The sequence below is a fragment of the Typopeltis vanoorti genome, chromosome 10 (assembly GCF_054136105.1).
Source record: "Typopeltis vanoorti isolate ZY-2024b chromosome 10, IOZ_Tvanoo_1.0, whole genome shotgun sequence".
Taxonomy (NCBI): domain Eukaryota; kingdom Metazoa; phylum Arthropoda; class Arachnida; order Uropygi; family Thelyphonidae; genus Typopeltis; species Typopeltis vanoorti.
Window position 1 is genome coordinate 73636935 of NC_143558.1, and position 20069 is coordinate 73657003.

The 20069-nt window shown below is 38.0% G+C and overlaps 1 protein-coding gene across 1 annotated transcript in view; it reads right to left on the minus strand.

The window, feature by feature from the left end:
- LOC150102509 (cilia- and flagella-associated protein 61-like) overlaps positions 1-20069 on the minus strand; it is a 509206-nt gene that overhangs the window by 293192 nt on the left and 195945 nt on the right. The window contains exon 9 of the mRNA XM_090399377.1: positions 15086-15201. Within this exon, the coding sequence (XP_090255503.1) occupies positions 15086-15201 (116 nt within the window). The remainder of the gene's footprint in view (positions 1-15085; positions 15202-20069) is intronic.

A 20069-nucleotide genomic window follows, 5' to 3' on the forward strand; every position in this document is an offset into this window, starting at 1 on the left:
GTTCATGTGTAACCTAATCAAAGTCTTATACAACGGAACAAGAATCTCCTACTTCTAGACATCAATGTCCTCAGCATCAGAAGCCTCTGTGTTGTCTTCACAAGTTTGGCAATGTGTCCCCTAAATTTCAGATCCTTATCCATTATCACCCCAAGATCTCTTATTTCTTCCACCTCCAACAATATATCCTCCTCACCAAGCATAAAGCAATAAATTCTGTATTCCATCTTTGTTCTCCAAATTTTAAAACCTTACATTTTGCAACATTGAACTCACATCTCAATTTCCGTGCCCAATCATTCAATTTATTCAAGTCTTCTTTTAAGGCCACAACATCTTCACTACTCAACATGGTTCGTCCCAACTTTGCATCATCTGCAAATAACTGAATATCTCAATCCAAAGCTTCACCTATATATTTACTTTACAAGATAAACATGTAATGGCCCCAAAAGAGACCCCTGAGGCACTCCACTAGTGACTTTTCTTTTCCTGGATTATCGCTCCCCCATACACAACTTGTCGATACCTATCAGACAGCCAGTCTCCAATCCAATGCATTAATCTAATATCCAACCCCATCTGCTCTAGTTTGACTATCATTTTATCATGAGGTATTCTATCAAAATCCTTTGTGAAATCTAAGTATATTACTGTGTATCCTTCTCCTCTGTCCAAGGAAGCAGTCACTTTATTGTAATAAGTAAGTAGATTACTAAAAGCATTTTTGAAAATTATGCAGACAACTACTGTGTTTGAATAAAAACTTTAGTTTAATATAACTAAAAGCTACATTCGACGTTTCGACCTTTATGTCAAGGTCATCTTCTGGAGCATACAACTATACACAGAAAACAAGCTACACTACATTACAATCAAACTGGTTTATTAAAGATACTGACCAACCGCTGCAACGATTGTTGGCCTGACCTCTGGTGGAAAAAAATAATAAAAACATTATACATCAACGTTAGAGTCCTATTATTAGTGTTATCTGTTGGTTGTAGAACTACATTGGCATAACAACAAGTATCTATCTATATACATATATTAACATCATGATTATACTTGTACATTCCAGCCAGTTGGTATGGAATGGTTTCTAATACTAGCTGAAGATTGGCTAGAGTCCTGACTTATGCTGGATCTTATATATTAGGTAAGGCTGAATGTGTGCAATCCAGATCCTTGGAATTTTCATGCCATTTTTGTTGTTGATATTTGGGTGGTTTATCAGGATTTCGCAGGCTTCCTTAAATTTCCTTTCATAGCAGGTTTTTGTGTGGTGTAAAGAGCTGGTGCTTTTCCAGTTGATTTGGTGTAAGGCGTTGAGCGCGTGGTCTGAGAGGCCTACTTCACCATAATGGTTATATTTAATGTTTCTAATGTGTTCTTTCTTGCGTCTAGGATTGTCCGTCCTGTTTTCACCAATGTACAGTAAGTTACAGGTGCAGCGGATGCAATTGACTCCAGGATGTGCTAATGGAAGGAGAGGATCCTTAGAGGAGTTGAATATGATTTTAAGTTTAGTGGGTAGTTTAAAGGTGGCATTGAGGTTGTAATGTTGTAGGATTCTGTTGATTTTTTCTGATAACCCTTTAATGTATGGGATTGCTATGGTTTTACTGTAATCTAGATTCGTTTTTGTTGTTGTTTTATGGAGTATTTTATTAATAGTATTTTTGTTATAGCCATTATTTATGAATGTGTTGCCTATGATTTTTAGTTCTTGTTTCAGGGCTTGCTGGTTAGAGCAAATTGTTGTAGCTCTGTTTTTAAGGGTGTTAATGACTCCATATTTTTGTGATGGGTGGTGGTATGAATTAGCATGTATGTATTGGCCAATGTGTGTCAGTTTTCGGTAGACCATGAAGGATAGACTGCCTGAAGGAAGACATGTGACTAGTGTGTCTAGGAACGGGAGCGAATTTTGATTTTCGATTTAGATGGTGAATTGTATGTGTTCGTGTTGTTTGTTCAGGTGGCTAAGGAATGTGTTTAGCGTTTGTTGCCCGTGCGGCCAGATCGCGAACACGTCGTCAACATATCTAAGCTAGACAGTCAGTCGTAGCGTGGCAGAATCAAGAGCCCTTTGCTCAAAGGTTTCCATGTAGAAGTTAGCAATTGGGGGGAGATAGTGGTGAGCCATGGCTGTAACTTCTTTCTGTAGGTAAAATTTGTTTTGCCACACAAAGTAACTGGACTGTAGTACGTGGGCAAAGAGGGCCGTAATGTTGGGCGGAAATTTGTTCTGTAGTAGGAGAATTGTGTCATTGATGGGGACATTAGTGAAAAGGGCAGAAAATTCGAAACTGACTAATAAGTCATTTTTGTTCAGTGTTATGTTTTTCATTTTGTTTATGCCGGCAAAGGTTGGTCGATTGGTAGAGCCTCTGCTACTAATGGTTCAGTTAAGTAATTTTGAGCGCGGTTAGCAGTTGGAAGGGGTCCAATCGTTCGATGCTGTTGGCACACTCTATCTTGATGAGTCTTTGTGCTCCCTGGAGGTGTCAAATAATAATAATAATAATAATAAAGTGTTGTGTGTTTTTTATGTAGGCAGGGGAATGGCCTACCACATCCTTGAGTGTTGCCGCTAATATCTTGGCTAAGTGGTAATTGAGACTGTCTATTCCTTCTACGATTGGTCGAAGGGGGCACATTTTGTTTGTGTATTTTCGAGACCCCATATATTCTGGGGGGAGGGAAAGGCATAGTGCGGTTTGAGATTTTTAACCGTGTCTGGTGGCCAAGAAGTGACGACTTGAGTAGTTTCTCTGTTTTATCATTTATCCTTTTTGTTGGGTTATAATTTACCAGCTTATATGTGCTGTTATCAACTACTAGTTGATTCATTTGAAGTACGTATATTGATAATACATGCTAATTCATACCACCATCCATCATAAAAATATGGAGTCATTAAAACCCTTAAAAACAGAGCTACACAATTTGCTCAACATACATACTTCAAATGAATCAACTAGTAGCTGATAACAACACATATAAGCTGGTAAATTATAACCCAACAAAAAGGATAAAGGATAAAACAGAGAAATTACTAAAGTTCGTCACTTCTTGGCCAACAGACACGGTTAAAAAACTCAAACCCCACTACACCCGCACCCCCAGAATAAATGGGATCCCGAAAATAAAACGGGCAACAAACGCCAAGCACATTCCTTAGCCACCTGAACAAACAACACGAACGCATACAATTCACCATCGAAATCGAAAATCGCTCCCGTTCCTAGACACACTAGTCACACGTCTTCCTTCAGGTAGTCTACCTTTCACGGTCTACTGAAAACTAACACACACTGGCCAATACATGCATGCTAATTCATACAACCACCCATCACAAAAATATGGAGTCATTAACACCCTTAAAAACAGAGTTACAGCAATTTGCTCTAACCAGCAAACCCTGAAACAAGAACTAAAAATCATAGGCAACACATTCATAAATAATGGCTATAACAAAAATACTATTAATAAAATACTCCATAAAACAACAACAAAATGAATCTAGATTACAGTAAAACCATAGCCATCCCATACATTAAAGGGTTATCAGAAAAAATCAACAGAATCCTACAACATTACAACCTCAATGCCACCTTTAAACTACCCACTAAACTTAAAATCATATTCAACTCCTCTAAGGATCCTCTCCTTCCATTAGCACATCCTGGAGTCAATTGCATCCACTGCACCTGTAACTTACTGTACATTGGTGAAAACAGGACGGACAATCCCTAGACGCAAGAAAGAACACATTAGAAACATTAAATATAACCATTATGGTGAAGTAGGCCTCTCAGACCACGCGCTCAATGCCTTACACCAAATCAACTGGAAAATCACCAGCTCTTTACACCACACAAAAACCTGCTATGAAAGGAAATTTAAGGAAGCCTGCGAAATCCTGATAAACCACCCAAATATCAACAACAAAAATGGCATGAAAATTCCAAGGATCTGGATTGCACACATTCAGCCTACCTAATATATAAGATCCAGCATAAGTCAGGACTCTAGCCAATCTTCAGCTAGTATTGGAAACCATTCCATACCAACTGGCTGAAATGTACAAGTATAATCATGATGTTAATATATGTATATAGATAGATACTTGTTGTTTCGCCAAATGTATTTCTACAACCAACAGATAACACTAATAATAAGACTCTAGTGTTGATGTATAATTTTATTATTTTTTTTCCACCAGAGGTCAGGCCAACAATTGTTGCAGCAGTTGGTCAGTATCTTTAACAAACCAGTTTGATTGTGGTGTAGCTTGTTTTCCGTGCATAGTTGTATGCTCCAGAAGATGACCTTGCCATAAAGTTCGAAAAGCCGAATGTAGGTTTTAGTTATATTAAACTAAAGTTTTTATTCAAACACGGTAGTTGTCTCAATAATTTTCAAAAATGCATTCGGATCACCGTATAAGTTTAAAAGAAAGGATAGATTACTAAAACATCACCTCCCTTCAGCAAATCCATGCTGTCCATCAAAGATAATAGCATTGCTGTCAACCCAATTCTGGATCCTAGTTCTCACAAGCGTCTCCAACAACAACCACAACAACCGACACACAGACAGGCCTATAGTTTGATGCTTGAGTTCTATCACCTCCTTTATGAAGTGGCACAATCTTGCCCTCCTTCCACTCCTTAGGGACCTGACCAAGTGCAAGACTAGTATTGAAAAAAATATGTCAAGACAGGTGTCAACTCCCTGGAAGATTCCTTCAGAATAAGTGGCAATATATTATCAAATCCCACAGCCTTATTAATATCTAGTTTACTCAACTCCCCATATACCTCTTGCTCACTTATGGTCAGTCTTTCCTCCCCGTCATCTACTGCTCCCAATCTCTCCATGAAGTCACATTCACAAGATTGAAAGACTTTTATGAACTGGTCATTAAGTATCTCCGCCACACATTCTGCAACAGCTGGCATTAAAAGATTTTCTCCTATCAATGTCATCCTTCCATAATCATTCTTTCTTTTGCTGGCTACATATCGAAAGAACTCCATAGGATTCTTTTTGGCTTCATTAGCTAACTTCTGTTCTACTTCTCTTTAGCTACCCTCACCAACCAAGTCACCTTCCTGGCTACATATCGAAAGAACTCCTTAGGATATTTTTTGGCTTCATTAGCTAACTTCTGTTCTACCTCTCTTTAACTACCCTCAAGTCACCGTCCTTGCCTGGTCTTTGTAGACCTCATAGAATTGGTTATTTCCACTTCTCTTATGCTGTCTGCACAATGCCCTCTATCTCTGTATTGCATGCTTAATCTCATTATTCATCCATCTCACACCTACCTTATTTAACCTTCTCACCCTTGGAATACACTTAGACACTGCATCTACTAGATAATTTTTGAAAATCCCCCAAGCTGCATTGATCATCTCTTTTCCAGCTAGCTCTTCATTCATGCTACACCCGCAAGTTGTCTCCTGAGTTCTTCATAATTACCCCCCCCCCCCCCCCCCCCCCCCCCCGTAGTTCCACATATACCCTTTTCTCATAGAGGTCCTTACACTGCTGTCAACCACCCAGGTAATCACCTCATGGTCACTCTCACCAATTGTTGGATGATTTGACACCTCATTTATAATTACATCCTCTGATGAGATGACCAAATCCAAGACCATCAATCCCGCATGCCATCTGTTACATGCTGTCTGAGGTACTTATCCCTCAAAAACTCAAGAAACTAATTTTATTTACTTCCAGTTGCTATTTCATCATTCCAGTCTATATTGCCATAATTAAAATCACCCATAATGATCACCCTTTTCTTATTTGCTTGACTAATTTGATTATACATTTCATTATCGCCACCATCCACATTACCTAGTCTATAACAACATCCAACCAAGTATTTGATTCCATTCATCTCTATCTCACACCATACTGCCTCAAAACCACTGGTACTATTTCCCTCTTGCATTATCTCTACTTTGTATGGACATAACTCTTTCTCTATCATCAATAGCACTCCCTCTCCCTTTTTACCCCTTCTATCCTCACGAAACACATCATTCCCTTCCATCCCTATTCCTGTCAGGATGTCGTCCTCTTCCAACCATGTCTCACTTATTCCGACAATGTTTGCGTGAACAGATGCAATTGATGTAACCATTTCATCTGCCTTGTTTCTTATACTTCTAGCATTGGTATACAAACACAACAGCTCATTTCTGGATCTACAGCTAGTTTCACTGATACCACTCACTCAATGGGATCTCTCCATGCTCGACTGGGGCCATTTCCCTTTCTGCTTATTCATTTTAAAACCCTTTTCAATTCCAACTGTTTCCTCTTGATCCCAGGTCATCCCATTTCTTTCCTGTTTATACATGCTCTCACCTCCTCTCGTAGCATCCACCTTTCTCATGCTGTGTACCCTTGTCCACACTGAGCCTCTCTGTTTCCGTGCTCCTCTTGCACACCCATTCTCTCATTTTCTATACTCATACCACTGACTTCCTCATTCATCACCACCTCTTCAATCTCTCCTGTCTTACTCTCCTGCTCTTCCACATCACTTCCCACTTGATCTGATTCATTCTCTCTCACTCTACTCACTTCTCTACCTTCCAGCAGCAGTCTCTCCAAGCGACTCACACCATAACCACTCAAATGCAGTCCATCGCCCCCATACAGTTAACTTCTTCCTTCAAACTCATTCCACACATTAACAAACTGCACTCCAAACTCCTCACACATTTCAGCCAGCATATCATTCATAATCCTTGCTCTTCGCCTCATCTCACCACACTCATAGGTAGGCAACATGCTGACCTTTCCTGTCACACCATTCTCTTTTATCGTTCTAAGCAGCCTCCTGACATCCATTCTGATTTGCTCTTTGTCCTCTGTCAAATCATTTGTGCTGATTAAAACCATCAACTCTTTTACTCATTCCATCCTCATATCCAATGCCTCAATCACTCTACTCATTTTACTGCCTGTAAAACATACCATGTGCATCCTATCATTCAGCACACCTTTAATAATGGAGTCATCATATAATGCCACTCGCTCATCTTTCGTTAACTCTTTTGTGCCATCATGATTAGTTTTAATAGTTTGTACCCGAATTTTCTTAATTTCATTCTGCATTCATTTCATCTCTTTCCTCATCCAATCCAATTCAACATCCGAATCTTGCATCACATTTTCTCTATCATTCATTCTTTCTAATTTTCTAACTCTCGACACCCTCTTCTCATTTTCACTCTCATTCATCCTTCTGTGCTTCCGTACTTTCGGTCCAACATGTGTACGACTTTCGCTATCATTTATTCTTTCGATTTTTTCCACTTTCGATTCCTGCATTATGCCATTTCCAGTTTCATTCATTCTCTCATCGTTTCCTTCCATCACTCTCGCCTCAAGTTTTATGAGAAGGTGCTAGAGAATTGGCAGTGTCTTTGATCACTTTGTTTAATCTAAGTATCCACTCTGAGTTAGTCTCAAGAGGATAGAAAGAGGAGAAAATAGTTCCACCGCATAAAGGCGACTCCAAGATTAGCAAATTACCAACTTATCAGCATATGAAGAGTCATAGTCAAGATACTGGAGAAGTTAATCAAGGGAAAAATACAGGGATGGATAAACCGAAATGTGATACTATATGGGGGGGGGGCAACATGGTTTTGTGAACGGTAGGTTGTGTCTCAGTAACTTGCTCACATTTTATATTTATCAGCCATACCTTTGACAATCATGACCAGAAATCCCTTCTTGTACTTATATTTATCTGAAGCCTTCCCTCAAGACATTACTTTACATCTTCTCAGCAACTAAATCAATAAAATCCTCAGTCTGTCCAACCTTAGAATAAAATAATACTCTTATATTTAGGGTAGTGTAACAAAAACACCTCTAAATTCTTGACATTGTCCCAAATGGACATTTCAGCCAAATGATGAACCCCTCAGTCAAAGATTTTCTCTCCAGCCACTGTCTCACAGAATGTCAGGAATGGTCTGTAGCCAATGTATAGAGACTATCTCATCAGGTGGAAGGAAGCCAAGCTACCATCGAGATCCTATTTCAAATTGAGACTGTTCCTGGAAAGGCTCGTGTTCTACAGAACGCCAGTGAACTGCAATTGGAATACTATACAATTTTTGGCACACAACTCTAACTTCTCAATAGCAGTAATCACTGATCACTGGAGAGCACTACTGTCAGTCTCCACAAAATGAATATCCTTTTTCTGAAGGTCACTTCATTCTTGGTCTTCTGAGTGTGTCATTAAAATGCCTTTGATAATGTTAACTTGAGCTGGTGAAACGTTGCTATGTAAATAATGAATTTAGGTAGTAAATTGTTTATTTTCATTAAAGTTCCACATAGGTTTGATAGATGACTACAGCTGGTCTACAGCTCTCAGATTTCATCACTTGGACTTCTTTGAAAATGAAGTGATACAGATGATCAAGAGGAAGGAAATCAAGATGGTGCCTATGGAAGACTTCCCATGAACTTAGACTGAAAGTTGTGGGTTACAAAAAAATTTGTTGGACAGCAGAATTGAGGAAAATAAATAGAAACATATAAGTTTATAAAGAGGTTTTATAGAATAGATGAAGGTAAAATTTTTTAATACTTTACTGGATGGAAAAGAACAACAAAGCCACCCCTGGAAGTCAAATAAAAGTAGAGTTTGCACAGATTTAGGACTAGTTTTTTTTTTTGAGAGTGATGAGTGAGTAGAATTGAGTTTTTAGGGTAGCTGTTGGTGCTGTGAGCGAATGAGTATATGAAGAAGTATGACTGGTACTGTGTGAATAATGTTAATGTGTACCTCCCACAATGAGTCTTGGCTTCTAAGAGATGCCTAGTTAATTAAACAGTAATAGTTAGAAAGATTACTGATCTTCTTTCAGTTCGGTCTCTACGGTAATCTAGTTCACTGATATGAATGCATTATTTTACCATAACAATCCTTTCTTTTAAGCTTACATGGTGATCCGAATGCACTTTTGCAAATTATGGAGACAACTACCGTGTTTGAATAAAAACTTTATTTTAATATAACTAAAATCTACATTCGACATTTCGACCTTTGTGTCAAGGTCATCTTCTGGAGCATACAACTATATGCACTGAGAACAAACTACACTACAATCAAACTGGTTTGTTAAAGATGCTGACCAACCGCTGCAACAATTGTTGGCCTGACCTCTGGTGGAAAAAAAATAATAAAAAAATTATACATCAACGCTAGAGTCCTATTATTAGTGCTATCTGTTGGTTGTAGAACTACATTGGGCATAACAACAAGTATCTATCTATATACATATATTAACATCATGATTATACTTGTACATTCCAGCCAGTTGGTATGGAATGGTTTCTAATACAAGCTGAAGTGGCTAGAGTCCTGACTTATGCTGGATCTTATATATTAGGTAGGCTGAATATGTGCAATCCAGATCCTTGTAATTTTCATGCCATCTTTGGTGTTGATATTTGGGTAGTTTATCAGGATTTCACAGGCTTACTTAAATTTCCTTTAAGGTGATCACCTTACCCTAGTCCTGAAGATACTTCAGGCGCAAACTTTGTTTGCTCACACTTGGATAAAGGATTAAACTAATTTTATTATACTCTAACCAAGTGAAAAATAAACTTTCAACATCTTTCTCTAAATCCAGAGTAATTTATTAAAAAAGGGTGGCACACCATTTGGCAACTCCTATAGGTGGAGATGATCTGCTAATGCTTCTGCCTGGTATCTCCACTAGGGCCTGGCTCCCACTGAAGAGACCTCAATAAAGGTCGAAACTAGTCTGGGTAGTGGCCCTTCCCTTAATGCGTAACATTAGACATATCCGCATGGAGATGTGTTTTGCATTATAGGAGATACTGAGATAGGAGTGTTGGTAGCTTTCTCCACCTTTGCAATGAGTTGCCCTGGTGTTGTATCACCTTACCCTAGTCCTGAAGATACTTCAGGCGCAAACTTTGTTTGCTCACACTTGGATAAAGGATTAAACTAATTTTATTATACTCTAACCAAGTGAAAAATAAACTTTCAAATTGTTTCAGCAGTTGGTCAGCATCTTTAACAAACCAGTTTGATTGTAGTGTAGCTTGTTCTCTGTGTATAGTTGTATGCTCCAGAAGATGACCTTCACATAAAGGTCGAAATGTCGAATGTAGATTTTAGTTATATTAAACTAAAGTTTTTATTCAAACACGGTAATTGTCTCCGTAATTTTCAAAAATGCAATCAAAAATGCATACCATAACAATGTTTTACTGTAATATGTATTTATTGTATTTCACCATACCAGAATGCATTTGACAGATATCAAAGATTTGTTTAAGGAAAGAGAAGGAAGTTAATTCACTGTTAGATTATAGCAAAGATGTATACATTATATCCGAAAACTGCACATGTTCTTAGTTCTCAAGTTATCATTGACAATTTTGCTTGAATATTACGTAGTTTTGTTTGCTCTTCGTATCTTAATGTGTAATTTGGTGTTGTTTCAATTATTAATTCGATAAGATACGATAGCACATGGCTCCAGTAAGAAGAAAAATGGTGGCTAGTAATAATGGTTAGCCATCTTTGTTCAATAATGGTAACATAAAGGCGATTATTCAGTGTACTATCTGTGAAATGTATGGGTTGCGGAGAGCTGTTGGAGTATGGTTAGATGATGACAGTGGAGTGAATGTATGCAGAAAATGTAAGGAAAATGAGGAATTAAAGTGTGTTTCAGGTCGTGTGTGTGATATTTTTGTCAAATTTCAGAATGTAGAAAATAGTGATATGATAAGAAATTGCGAGGTTGTACCAGAGAGCTGTGAGAGCGTGAATGTAGAAAGTGTGAATGAAGGCATTAATACAGAGCAAATTAATGGTTTAACAGATAATAAAAAAGATGAGATAGATGCAATGAGTGAGATCGTGCTGTTGAGCAGAGCGATACATAGAGCAAAGCGGCAGCTGGAGCGTATGCACAAATGTCTGTACCAGCCAATAAAAAAAAAAAAAAGTATGATAGGAAAAATAAGAGTATGATTGTGAACGTAAACAAAATGAAGGAGCGAGTACTGTATGGAGATTTGTTAGTACGAGGTGCGATAGTAGAGAATTTTGACAAAATCATACCGCGGTATGACAGTGAAGTGTTTAGAAGGAGGGCCATAATTGCAAATGACTTTATGCATGGGTTATACATGACGAGTGGTGCAGAATTTGTCGACGTGTGGTGTGAGTTCGATGGGCGAAAGGATCTATATAAGATGGATGGTTTGCATTTCAATGGATTCAGTGTAAGGAGACTTGAAAAAGTGTTGTTGAAATTATGTGGATGTGCAAAATCAGGGACACTAGATTTATTGAGGGGGGGGGGAGTAGATATGTAGACCTTAGGGAGACAGTTGAGTGTATGAATGAGTATAATATTCCCGAGCGAATAAGGAGGCCAACAAATCAGAATGGGATAGTTAGTATAAGGCATCAAGGTAGGAATGGGGCCAATGGAGGTCTGCAATTCATGTATTCATGCTAGGAGTATTAGGAACAAGAAAGAAGAATTTTTGGTCTTGGTTGGCACTTCCAGACCACAGGTTATTGGCATTAGTGAAACATGGCTGACTGAAGATGATATAGGTAGTGGGATTGTGTTCAGGAATGACAGGGAAAATAAAATGGGAGGAGGAGTATTAATGATGATAGCTGATGAGCTGCAGCCAAGGAGAATAGAAGCTGAATTGCAGGATAGAGAAAAGAGCACATTTGAGGCCATTTGGTGTGAGACTGAGGCTAGCAGAACAAAATATACAATTGGGTGCTGCTATCGACCATGTGATGGAAAAGATGTGGAGATAGTATGCATAAGCAAATAGAAGAAATTAGTGGAAGGAGGGTAATTATTATGGGAGATTTCAACTATGGTAGCATTGATTGAAGGGAGGAATTGGATTTTATGCGGTTATTAAGGGATAACTATCTGCGACAGCATGTAATGGAAAATACTAGGGGTCAGAGAGTGCTTGACCTAGTAATTGCATCTGAGGATCTGACTGTAACGAATATGACCAACATTGCCACCAATTGGTGAGAGTGATCATAGGGTCTTAAATTATCGGAATTATCGGGCTGGTAAGTATGACAAGCTTAGGAGTTTGATTGTTTCAGTGCCATGGCATGTAAAACTGCAAGGGCTGGATGTTGATAGTGCATGGGAGGCAGTTAAGAAGTGTTTGCAGGAGGCATGGCTGACTGTATACCTAGAATCCGAATAATAAATCAAGTAGGGATTAAATGGATAAATAACACCATTAAGCTTGAGCTGAAAAAAAAGAAACAACTGTGGAGAAAATTTAAGGAGAAAGGTGACCTGCAGGCACATTAAGTGCGGTAAAGGGCAGGCCAGAAGAGTAACAAGTGTGGTAAGAAAAGCAAAAGTGGATTATGAAAGAACATTAGCCATGCAGGCTAAAGAGAATCCTAAACAGTTTTTTTTGATATGTTGCAAGTAAAAGAAAAACTTTATACGGCAGATTGATATTAAAGAATGCCGATGGTAGGGAGGTAATCGAATCAGTTGATATAGTAGTATTACCGAGTGAGCACTTTGCAAGAGTATATCATCCGTGTGGTGACATTGCAGAAATGGAAGAACAAACAGCTTATATGGGAATTGTGGTGAATGAAGTGCAGGTGAATAGTCTATTACAAAACCTCAATGTCAATTCATCTGCAGGATTGGAGACAGTATACCAGCTCGTGTCGTACGAGAAGCGGCTAAAGAATTGTCAGTGCCTTTGACCATTTTGCTTAATTTGAGTCTTGGGTCTGGGTAAGTCCCAAGGGGATGGAAAGAGGGGAAAATAGTTCCACTGCATAAAGGAGGTTCCAAGACTGCTGTTGAAAATTACTGGCCGATCAGCATATCAGGAATTGTGTCAAGGTCTTGGAGAAAATAGTCAAAAAAAAAAAAAATACAGGATTGGATAGATGAAAATGGGATACTGTATGGGGGATAACATGGTTTTGTGAAGGGTAGATCATGCCTCAGGAACTTGCTCACGTTTTCAGTGACTGCTGAACTGGATAAGGGTGATGGGTTTAAAGTGATCATACTGGACCTTGCTAAGGCCTTTGACAGGATACCACATGGAATTCTAATTAGTAAACTGCAGCATATGGAGATGAATATAGTGTTGGTGAGATGAATAGGAGGGAGGTTAATGGAGAGATGTCAGAGAGTGGTTTATTCAGGAGTAGAGTCCAAAAGACGGCCTGTGACTAGTGGTGTGTTGCAGGGTTCTGTTCTTGAACCACTACTTTTCAATTTTGTTCATTAACAATATAGAGGATCTGAGAGGAAGTGTTCACTTTTTTTGCTGATGATGCAAAGTTGGGGTAGAGCAACAATGAGTGCAGAGGAAGTCAAAATTTTGCAAGATGATTTGGATAGTTTGGAAGACTGGGCTAAGGAAAATGGATGTCAATTTAATGTGGCAAAGTTTAAGGTTATGCATTTTGGAGTGAAAAGATTAGCAGCAGTATATCACATTGGTGGAACTGTACTTCAGGAGATTGATGAGGCTAGGGATTGGAGTGTTGGTGAAGGGAGTTGAAGTTTAGGGGGCACATTGCAAAAGTGGCTAAATCAGCTCATCAAATCACTTGGTTGCTGAAAAATACTGCTGCTAATCTTGATACAAGCAGAGACAAACAGGTTATTGTTCCTCTGTATCGAGCCTTGATAAGACCCCATCTAGACTACCCAGATATGGGCACCAGGGTTTCTTCTCGATGGGGAGGAGGTGGAGAGGATCCAGAGACGAGTGACCAAGATAATAGCAGGACTATGGAATGAACTTTACGAGAACAGGTTGAAGATTTGTGGGCTGCAGAAATTGGTTGATAGTCGAAAAATGGGTGATATGATTGAGACATTCAAATTACTGAAGGGTTTCTATAAGATTAATTCAGAAGATATTTTTGAGAATAGGATTGGTAGTGGGAGGACTAGGGCCATCCATGGAAGCTTGGTAAGAGTGTGGTTAGCAAGGGTGTTAGAGCTAGGTTTTTTACTTGGAGAGTGGTAAATGAGTGGAATAAGCTGCCAGAGTTTGTTGTGGGTGCCATGACTGTAAATGAGTTCAAGGTGAAGTATGATAGATATTGTGTGAATGTTGAATAGTTGTTCTTGACATGATGTTGGGCCTCCCTCGATGAGTCTAAGGACTCCTTGGAGCTGCCCGTAATAATAATAATAATCGTAATTTTCATTTACCATAATGAAAGCAGATTCTTTTAGATTCTACCTAAACAGTAATAGTTAGAATAATTACTGATCTTCTTTCACTTTGGTCTCTATGGTAATCTAGTTCTCTGATATGAATGCATTATTTTACCATAACAATGTTTTACTGTAATATGTATTTATTGTATTTCACCATACCAGAATGCATCTGACAGATATCAAAGATTTGTTTAAGGAAAGAGGAGGAAGTTAATTCACTGTTAGATTATAGCAAAGATGTATACATTATATCTGAAAACTGCACATGTTCTCAGTTCATGTGCATGTTATTTATTAGTATTATTGCACCATCCATGGAGTTAGCAGACTCATCCTGGGAGGTTCATTACTGATAACATATTTATCTTATAGAATCTTAAAATCTTGACATTCCTTGCATTAACAACACATTCTGGTAATGCATTCCATGACAATTCTCCTTGTAAAAAATCTACTCCTCACCAACAATCTTACATAACTTCCGGGGATGGCCTCTGGTTTTCTCCCTTCTCTTTTATGAAGGCTGATAAACCCACTATTCTGAGAGGGTAGACTTGATTACCTCCACACAAGAAGGTTTTTTTCAACATAAAGGGATAAGATATAACAACTAATGTTGGCTACTTAAATATACCATAAAGTATTTTTAAGTATATATATCAACTTTTAGTTGATTTTTCTGCATTCACTATTACATTGCATTAATCATATACTGGTTAAGAACCTATACTCATAACAAATTCATCCATCCATACATATAAGAACATACATACCCAAGGTCCTGGTACAGATTTTACAAATGCTATCCGTAGTCCTGGAACTCCAATATTTAACAGACCAAAAATACAGCAATAAGCTTCAATTGTGTTTCCATAAACAATAATAAACCCTATCAAATGAAAAAAAAAAAAGTGAAGCATTAATAAACATTAGAAATATAACATATAATGACTTGATAAAAATATGAGCATATTAAGTATCGCAGTATATAATTAGCACACCATCATAATAGCAATACTTATAAATGGATTTGAAGTGAAACCATGAGGACAACAGGTAGAAACTATGTTTGAGGATTTTACTTGTAGATTTATTATAGTAAGAAACAAAACGTCAACATGTTTTTCTGTATATCATATGTAATACTTCATCAGGAAGATAAACATGCTAGAGAATATACAAAAAATCTGAATACCTCTAACAGCAGTTGTATTCAAATAGATAACTAATAATAACACAGATTAGTCACACACATTATTTGGCATATGGTATGAAATGTTCATTGTTGCATAAGGTCTTTAGATTGTTGCTGACATAAGTGAGATCTGATAAGTTATAAAGACATATGAGAGACTTCCAAATGGTGGCCGGTAGATGGCGTTGATGGAGATGATTCGTAGTAGAGGTTCAGTGTAGTGGTTGAGACAGCTGTAGGTGTCCTCCCACGATGAGTCTTCGGACTCCTTGGAGGTGTCAGGAATAATAATAATAATAATAAAAATTATAAATGTCATGAAGAATAAGGCCCTGGTTCCTGTTTAAGGTTCCATATGATCATATTACCTATGTCCATGAAAAAGAGACTGTTTTCTTGATAAGGTGTCAAGGCAGAAGGCCAATCCATTTCATGATGTTCTGAGAAAATGTGTGTGTGAATTGAGGTAATGTTTTTCTTTCCTGTTATAATCAGTTTCACCCAACAGTTCTTTTTTATGGATGACAAAACTTCTTCTAGCCTGTCCAATGTAAGTGTTGCTACAAGTACATGGAATCTTATATTATTATTATCTGAGAGTTACAGGGAGTCAAGTACTCAATGAGGGAGGCTATCAGGACCATCTTAAAGTTTGAGTGCCCTGGGCTAAAAACATTTGGCACCTTAATCACATTGGATTGAGAAATAATTAAATAATACATATAATTAATCAAATAATTTTCATTGCAAAAAATTTTATTTTAAAATATATCGACATTGCACATTTTTATTTAATTCAACAATATTTATAATATAACAAATGTAGTTTACTTGTATTTATAAAAATACACACAACAGAAAAAAGCTTAAAAAAATTCTAATTTAAATTTTTTTAAAAAAAATTTCAACATACTCAGTTCTTAAGCACCCTTGGTTCAATGCCACCCCTGGGCTATAGTCCATTTAGCCTGATGGATAAGGAGGCCCTGGAGGCTATACATCTCTTAAATCAGGTGTCATACTTTCCCTTAAATTCATTCAAACTAGATGCACTCACTATCTCTAAAGGCAAACTATTCCACTCATTCACTGCCTTGTGAGTGAGTGAAAAAACTTGCAAAACTTACACCACAGGAATGGAAGTATTCCTGAGCTGAGACTGAAGTCATACAAACGTATGAAAGGTTTAGCCCTTCAGCTAAACATTCCTATGGGAAACGTGTGGATATTCCATCTGTCCCTATTAACAAATTTTTATTGGGTTAAACTCTTCAACCAAGAGGCAGATCAAGCAGGTGCCAGAACTGGTTATTCTTGTAGAAAGGCTTAGACGTTGGTTACACGTTACATGCTTATTAAATTACTTCAGGAATTTACAATGTACAAATGATATAAATTAAAATTAAACTTTAATCTATATTCCAATATTTCAGCAACATCATATTGCCATTTTCACAGGAACTTAAAATAAAGACGTGCATGCAGGCACTACACACAGTAACTGAGGACGAAGCAGGAAATTGTTGTTTCTCCTAAATGTTCTAATGGTGCCCCCCCCCCCCAGCGGGGCTATGTAAGTATTCTCGGCTGGCGGGGCTGAAGGTCTTCTGATGTAAGTCTCTCAAATTTGGGGCAGTCTCTTGCAACCAAATTTGTTGAGGTTTGGCATGTTTCTTAGGGCTGAGGCTGATTCCACGAATAGCCTTTCGAATTTGAATTTACTACGGTGTATAACCATGGCTTTCTTCCACCGTATTCTGTGGCGAGTATCCAGAGCATGGTCTGCAAGACCAGAGTGGCTGCACTCGTGAAATTGGATGTAGTCTTTGTGTTCTGAAATTCTGATATTCGTTGTCCTGCCTGTTTTGGCCAAAATAGGGCAGCTTACAGCTGCAAGGGACCTGGTATACACCAGGTAGGTCTAATGGAGGTGGTTGGTCTAGAGTGGAGCGGATAAGGGATGCTAATTTTTTATATGGTCTGTAACAAGAGGTCAGGTTATGTTTTTTTAGGATTTTGGTAAATTTTTCCAAGGTGCCTCGGATGTAGGGAATGGTGATGGATTTAGAATAATCCTTGTTGTGAAGGATGGGGGGGGGGTTGTGGTTAACTGGTGTAAGTATTTTTTGGATTTTTTTGGGGGGGGGGGTAGCCATTGGCTGAGAAAGTGTTGAGGATGTGGTTTAGTTCAGTAGTTAGAGCATTGTCATTTGAACAGATAAGTTTAGCCCTGTTGTGTAGTGTCATAATAACTCCATATTGTTTTGTGTGTGTGTGTGGGGGGGGGGTTGTTGGTGAATATATCTGCCTGTATGGGTGTGTTTTCTGTAAACTGAGAAAACCAGAATTTCATCAGGCTGGTGGGTGACTAGTGTGTCTAAGAAATGTTATGCTGTTAGTGTGTCTTAGAAATGTTGTTGTAATAAAGGCTGTTGTTTTTCTCCTTTTCCAGGGTGAACTTGATTCTGGGGTGTTGGTGGTTTAAGTGTGTTAGGAAGGAGAGGAGTGCATCAGAGCCATGTGATAGCGAACACATCATCAATGTAGTGAAGCCATATGGCTGGTATCTGTGGGGCAGAGTTTAAGGCCTTCTCTTCAAAAGTCTCCATAAAAAAGTTGGCCAAGGGTGGGGAAAGTGGTGAACCCATGGCTCTCCCCTGTATTTGTTTGTAGAATTTTCCTTGACAAACGAAATAGCCTGAGTTCATAGTGAACTGAAATAGGGCTGAGATATCGGGAGGAAATTTAGCTTGGATTAGCTCGAATCCAAGCTAAAATTTATGAATTAGCTCGAATTCATAAATGTCCCACTTAAAGGTTTCTTTGAGTGGGACATTTATGAATTAGGAGGAGACGTCAAAACTGACCATTTATGTCAGTATGTTGGAATGTAAGGTTTTCTATGCTGGCTTTGAAATGGGCTGAATTTTTTATGTGTGATATTCTTATTAAAGGAGTATATACAGTTATACTCCTTTAATAATTTTCAAAAATATCTAGTACAAAATATACAGAGACAAATTTACAAAAATATCTAGTACAAAATATACAAAAATACCAAATTATTTACAAAAATATCTAGTACAAAATATACAGAGACAAACAAGTTATTTTTACAACATTCTCATGGGACTTGACCTATGTAAAAATTGATGTAAAGCGCTTTGATAATTTTTAAGCTACACCAAGTTTTTACAAAGGCCAACGTTGATGAAAAATTTTTAAGCCATGAAAATGGATAAAAATTTTGAAATACAATGTTTCTGTGTCATGGGTCATATATTCTCTGGGTTGGACTATACTCAGGTTTGTTATTTAACTTTGAGCAGGGAACGCAATCAGCCTGACCTGTGGGCTCTTTTGGGTATGACTGATGCTGTGATTCGTGATCTTTACTATCCCTCGGGCAATTTACCTCTTTATGACAACCTGCTCTCCTCCTAATTTCCCAGTTGCCTGGTCGGTGACATTCACTATCATTTTTTTCTAATGTGTTCACTTCTATCACATTCTTTATATTTTTATTTGTGGCCTCTAAAACTTCCGTCTCATTTGCCGCCACCTTGACACTCGAGATGTGAAAGGTCTCTCCCCCCCCCCCTTTTACTTGTTCAGTACCCCTAACAGTTGGGGGATCAGGTAAAGAATTTTCCCTGTCTCTCTGATCAAAATTTCAATTTTCCTTTTCTCCCCCCCTTTTCTAACTGGGAGCAGTTGCCCCGTGTGTTATTTTCACTAAAATTTCTGTCTGGGCAGTAAATTTCATTACTACTTTTCTCTATAATGTTTACTTTCACAACCTTTTAATTACCCTCCCTTAATTTCTTTTTTTTTTTTACGTTCTGATCATTACCTAATTTTACGTTCAAGATGAAGTAAGTCTCAGACTGACTGTTACTTTCGGATGTTGAAGCTATTGAAGGATCAGTATGATTTTTCGAGACATTTCGTTACCTCTTTCAGTCAACTGGACATTTTTTTTATTCTGCTTTCTCATTTCATGAGATTTCTCAACTCTATTTTTAAATTTACAATTCCCTTTACTATACCGCTTTCTACCCATTAGGCATATTTCATTTCTAGAGAAGTCGCATGAGAACCTGTATTTCTCTAGAAAGTTAGTTCCTAGGATAATCTGTGCTCTTGTGTGAGGTGTCCAGGGAAGGACCAACAACTCTTTTTAAATACATAAATTAAATTCTGGCAAGTTAATTTTTACCCTAACTTTCTTGGTTACGTGAAACACAGAAGATGAAAGTCCCGATAATCGGATTGGTCGCTTTAGCTTAGTAATACCTCTCCTATCTTGGATTTTATTCCTCTAAAAAAAAATCTTCAGTTATGATTGAGACGTGGGAACCAGTATCTAATAATACGTCACCATACGATCCTTGTACCTTCCCAATATGATCATTTTACACTTCCATGGGTGTTCTCTCCTCTCCATGGTTGGTTTGCATAATTATGATGAGGGTGCCCGAAATTTGACTCGCGTCTCTTATTTCTGTTGGAGGGTCTTTTATCTTTAAAGCAGTTGCGAGCCATGTGTCCAATCTTATTGC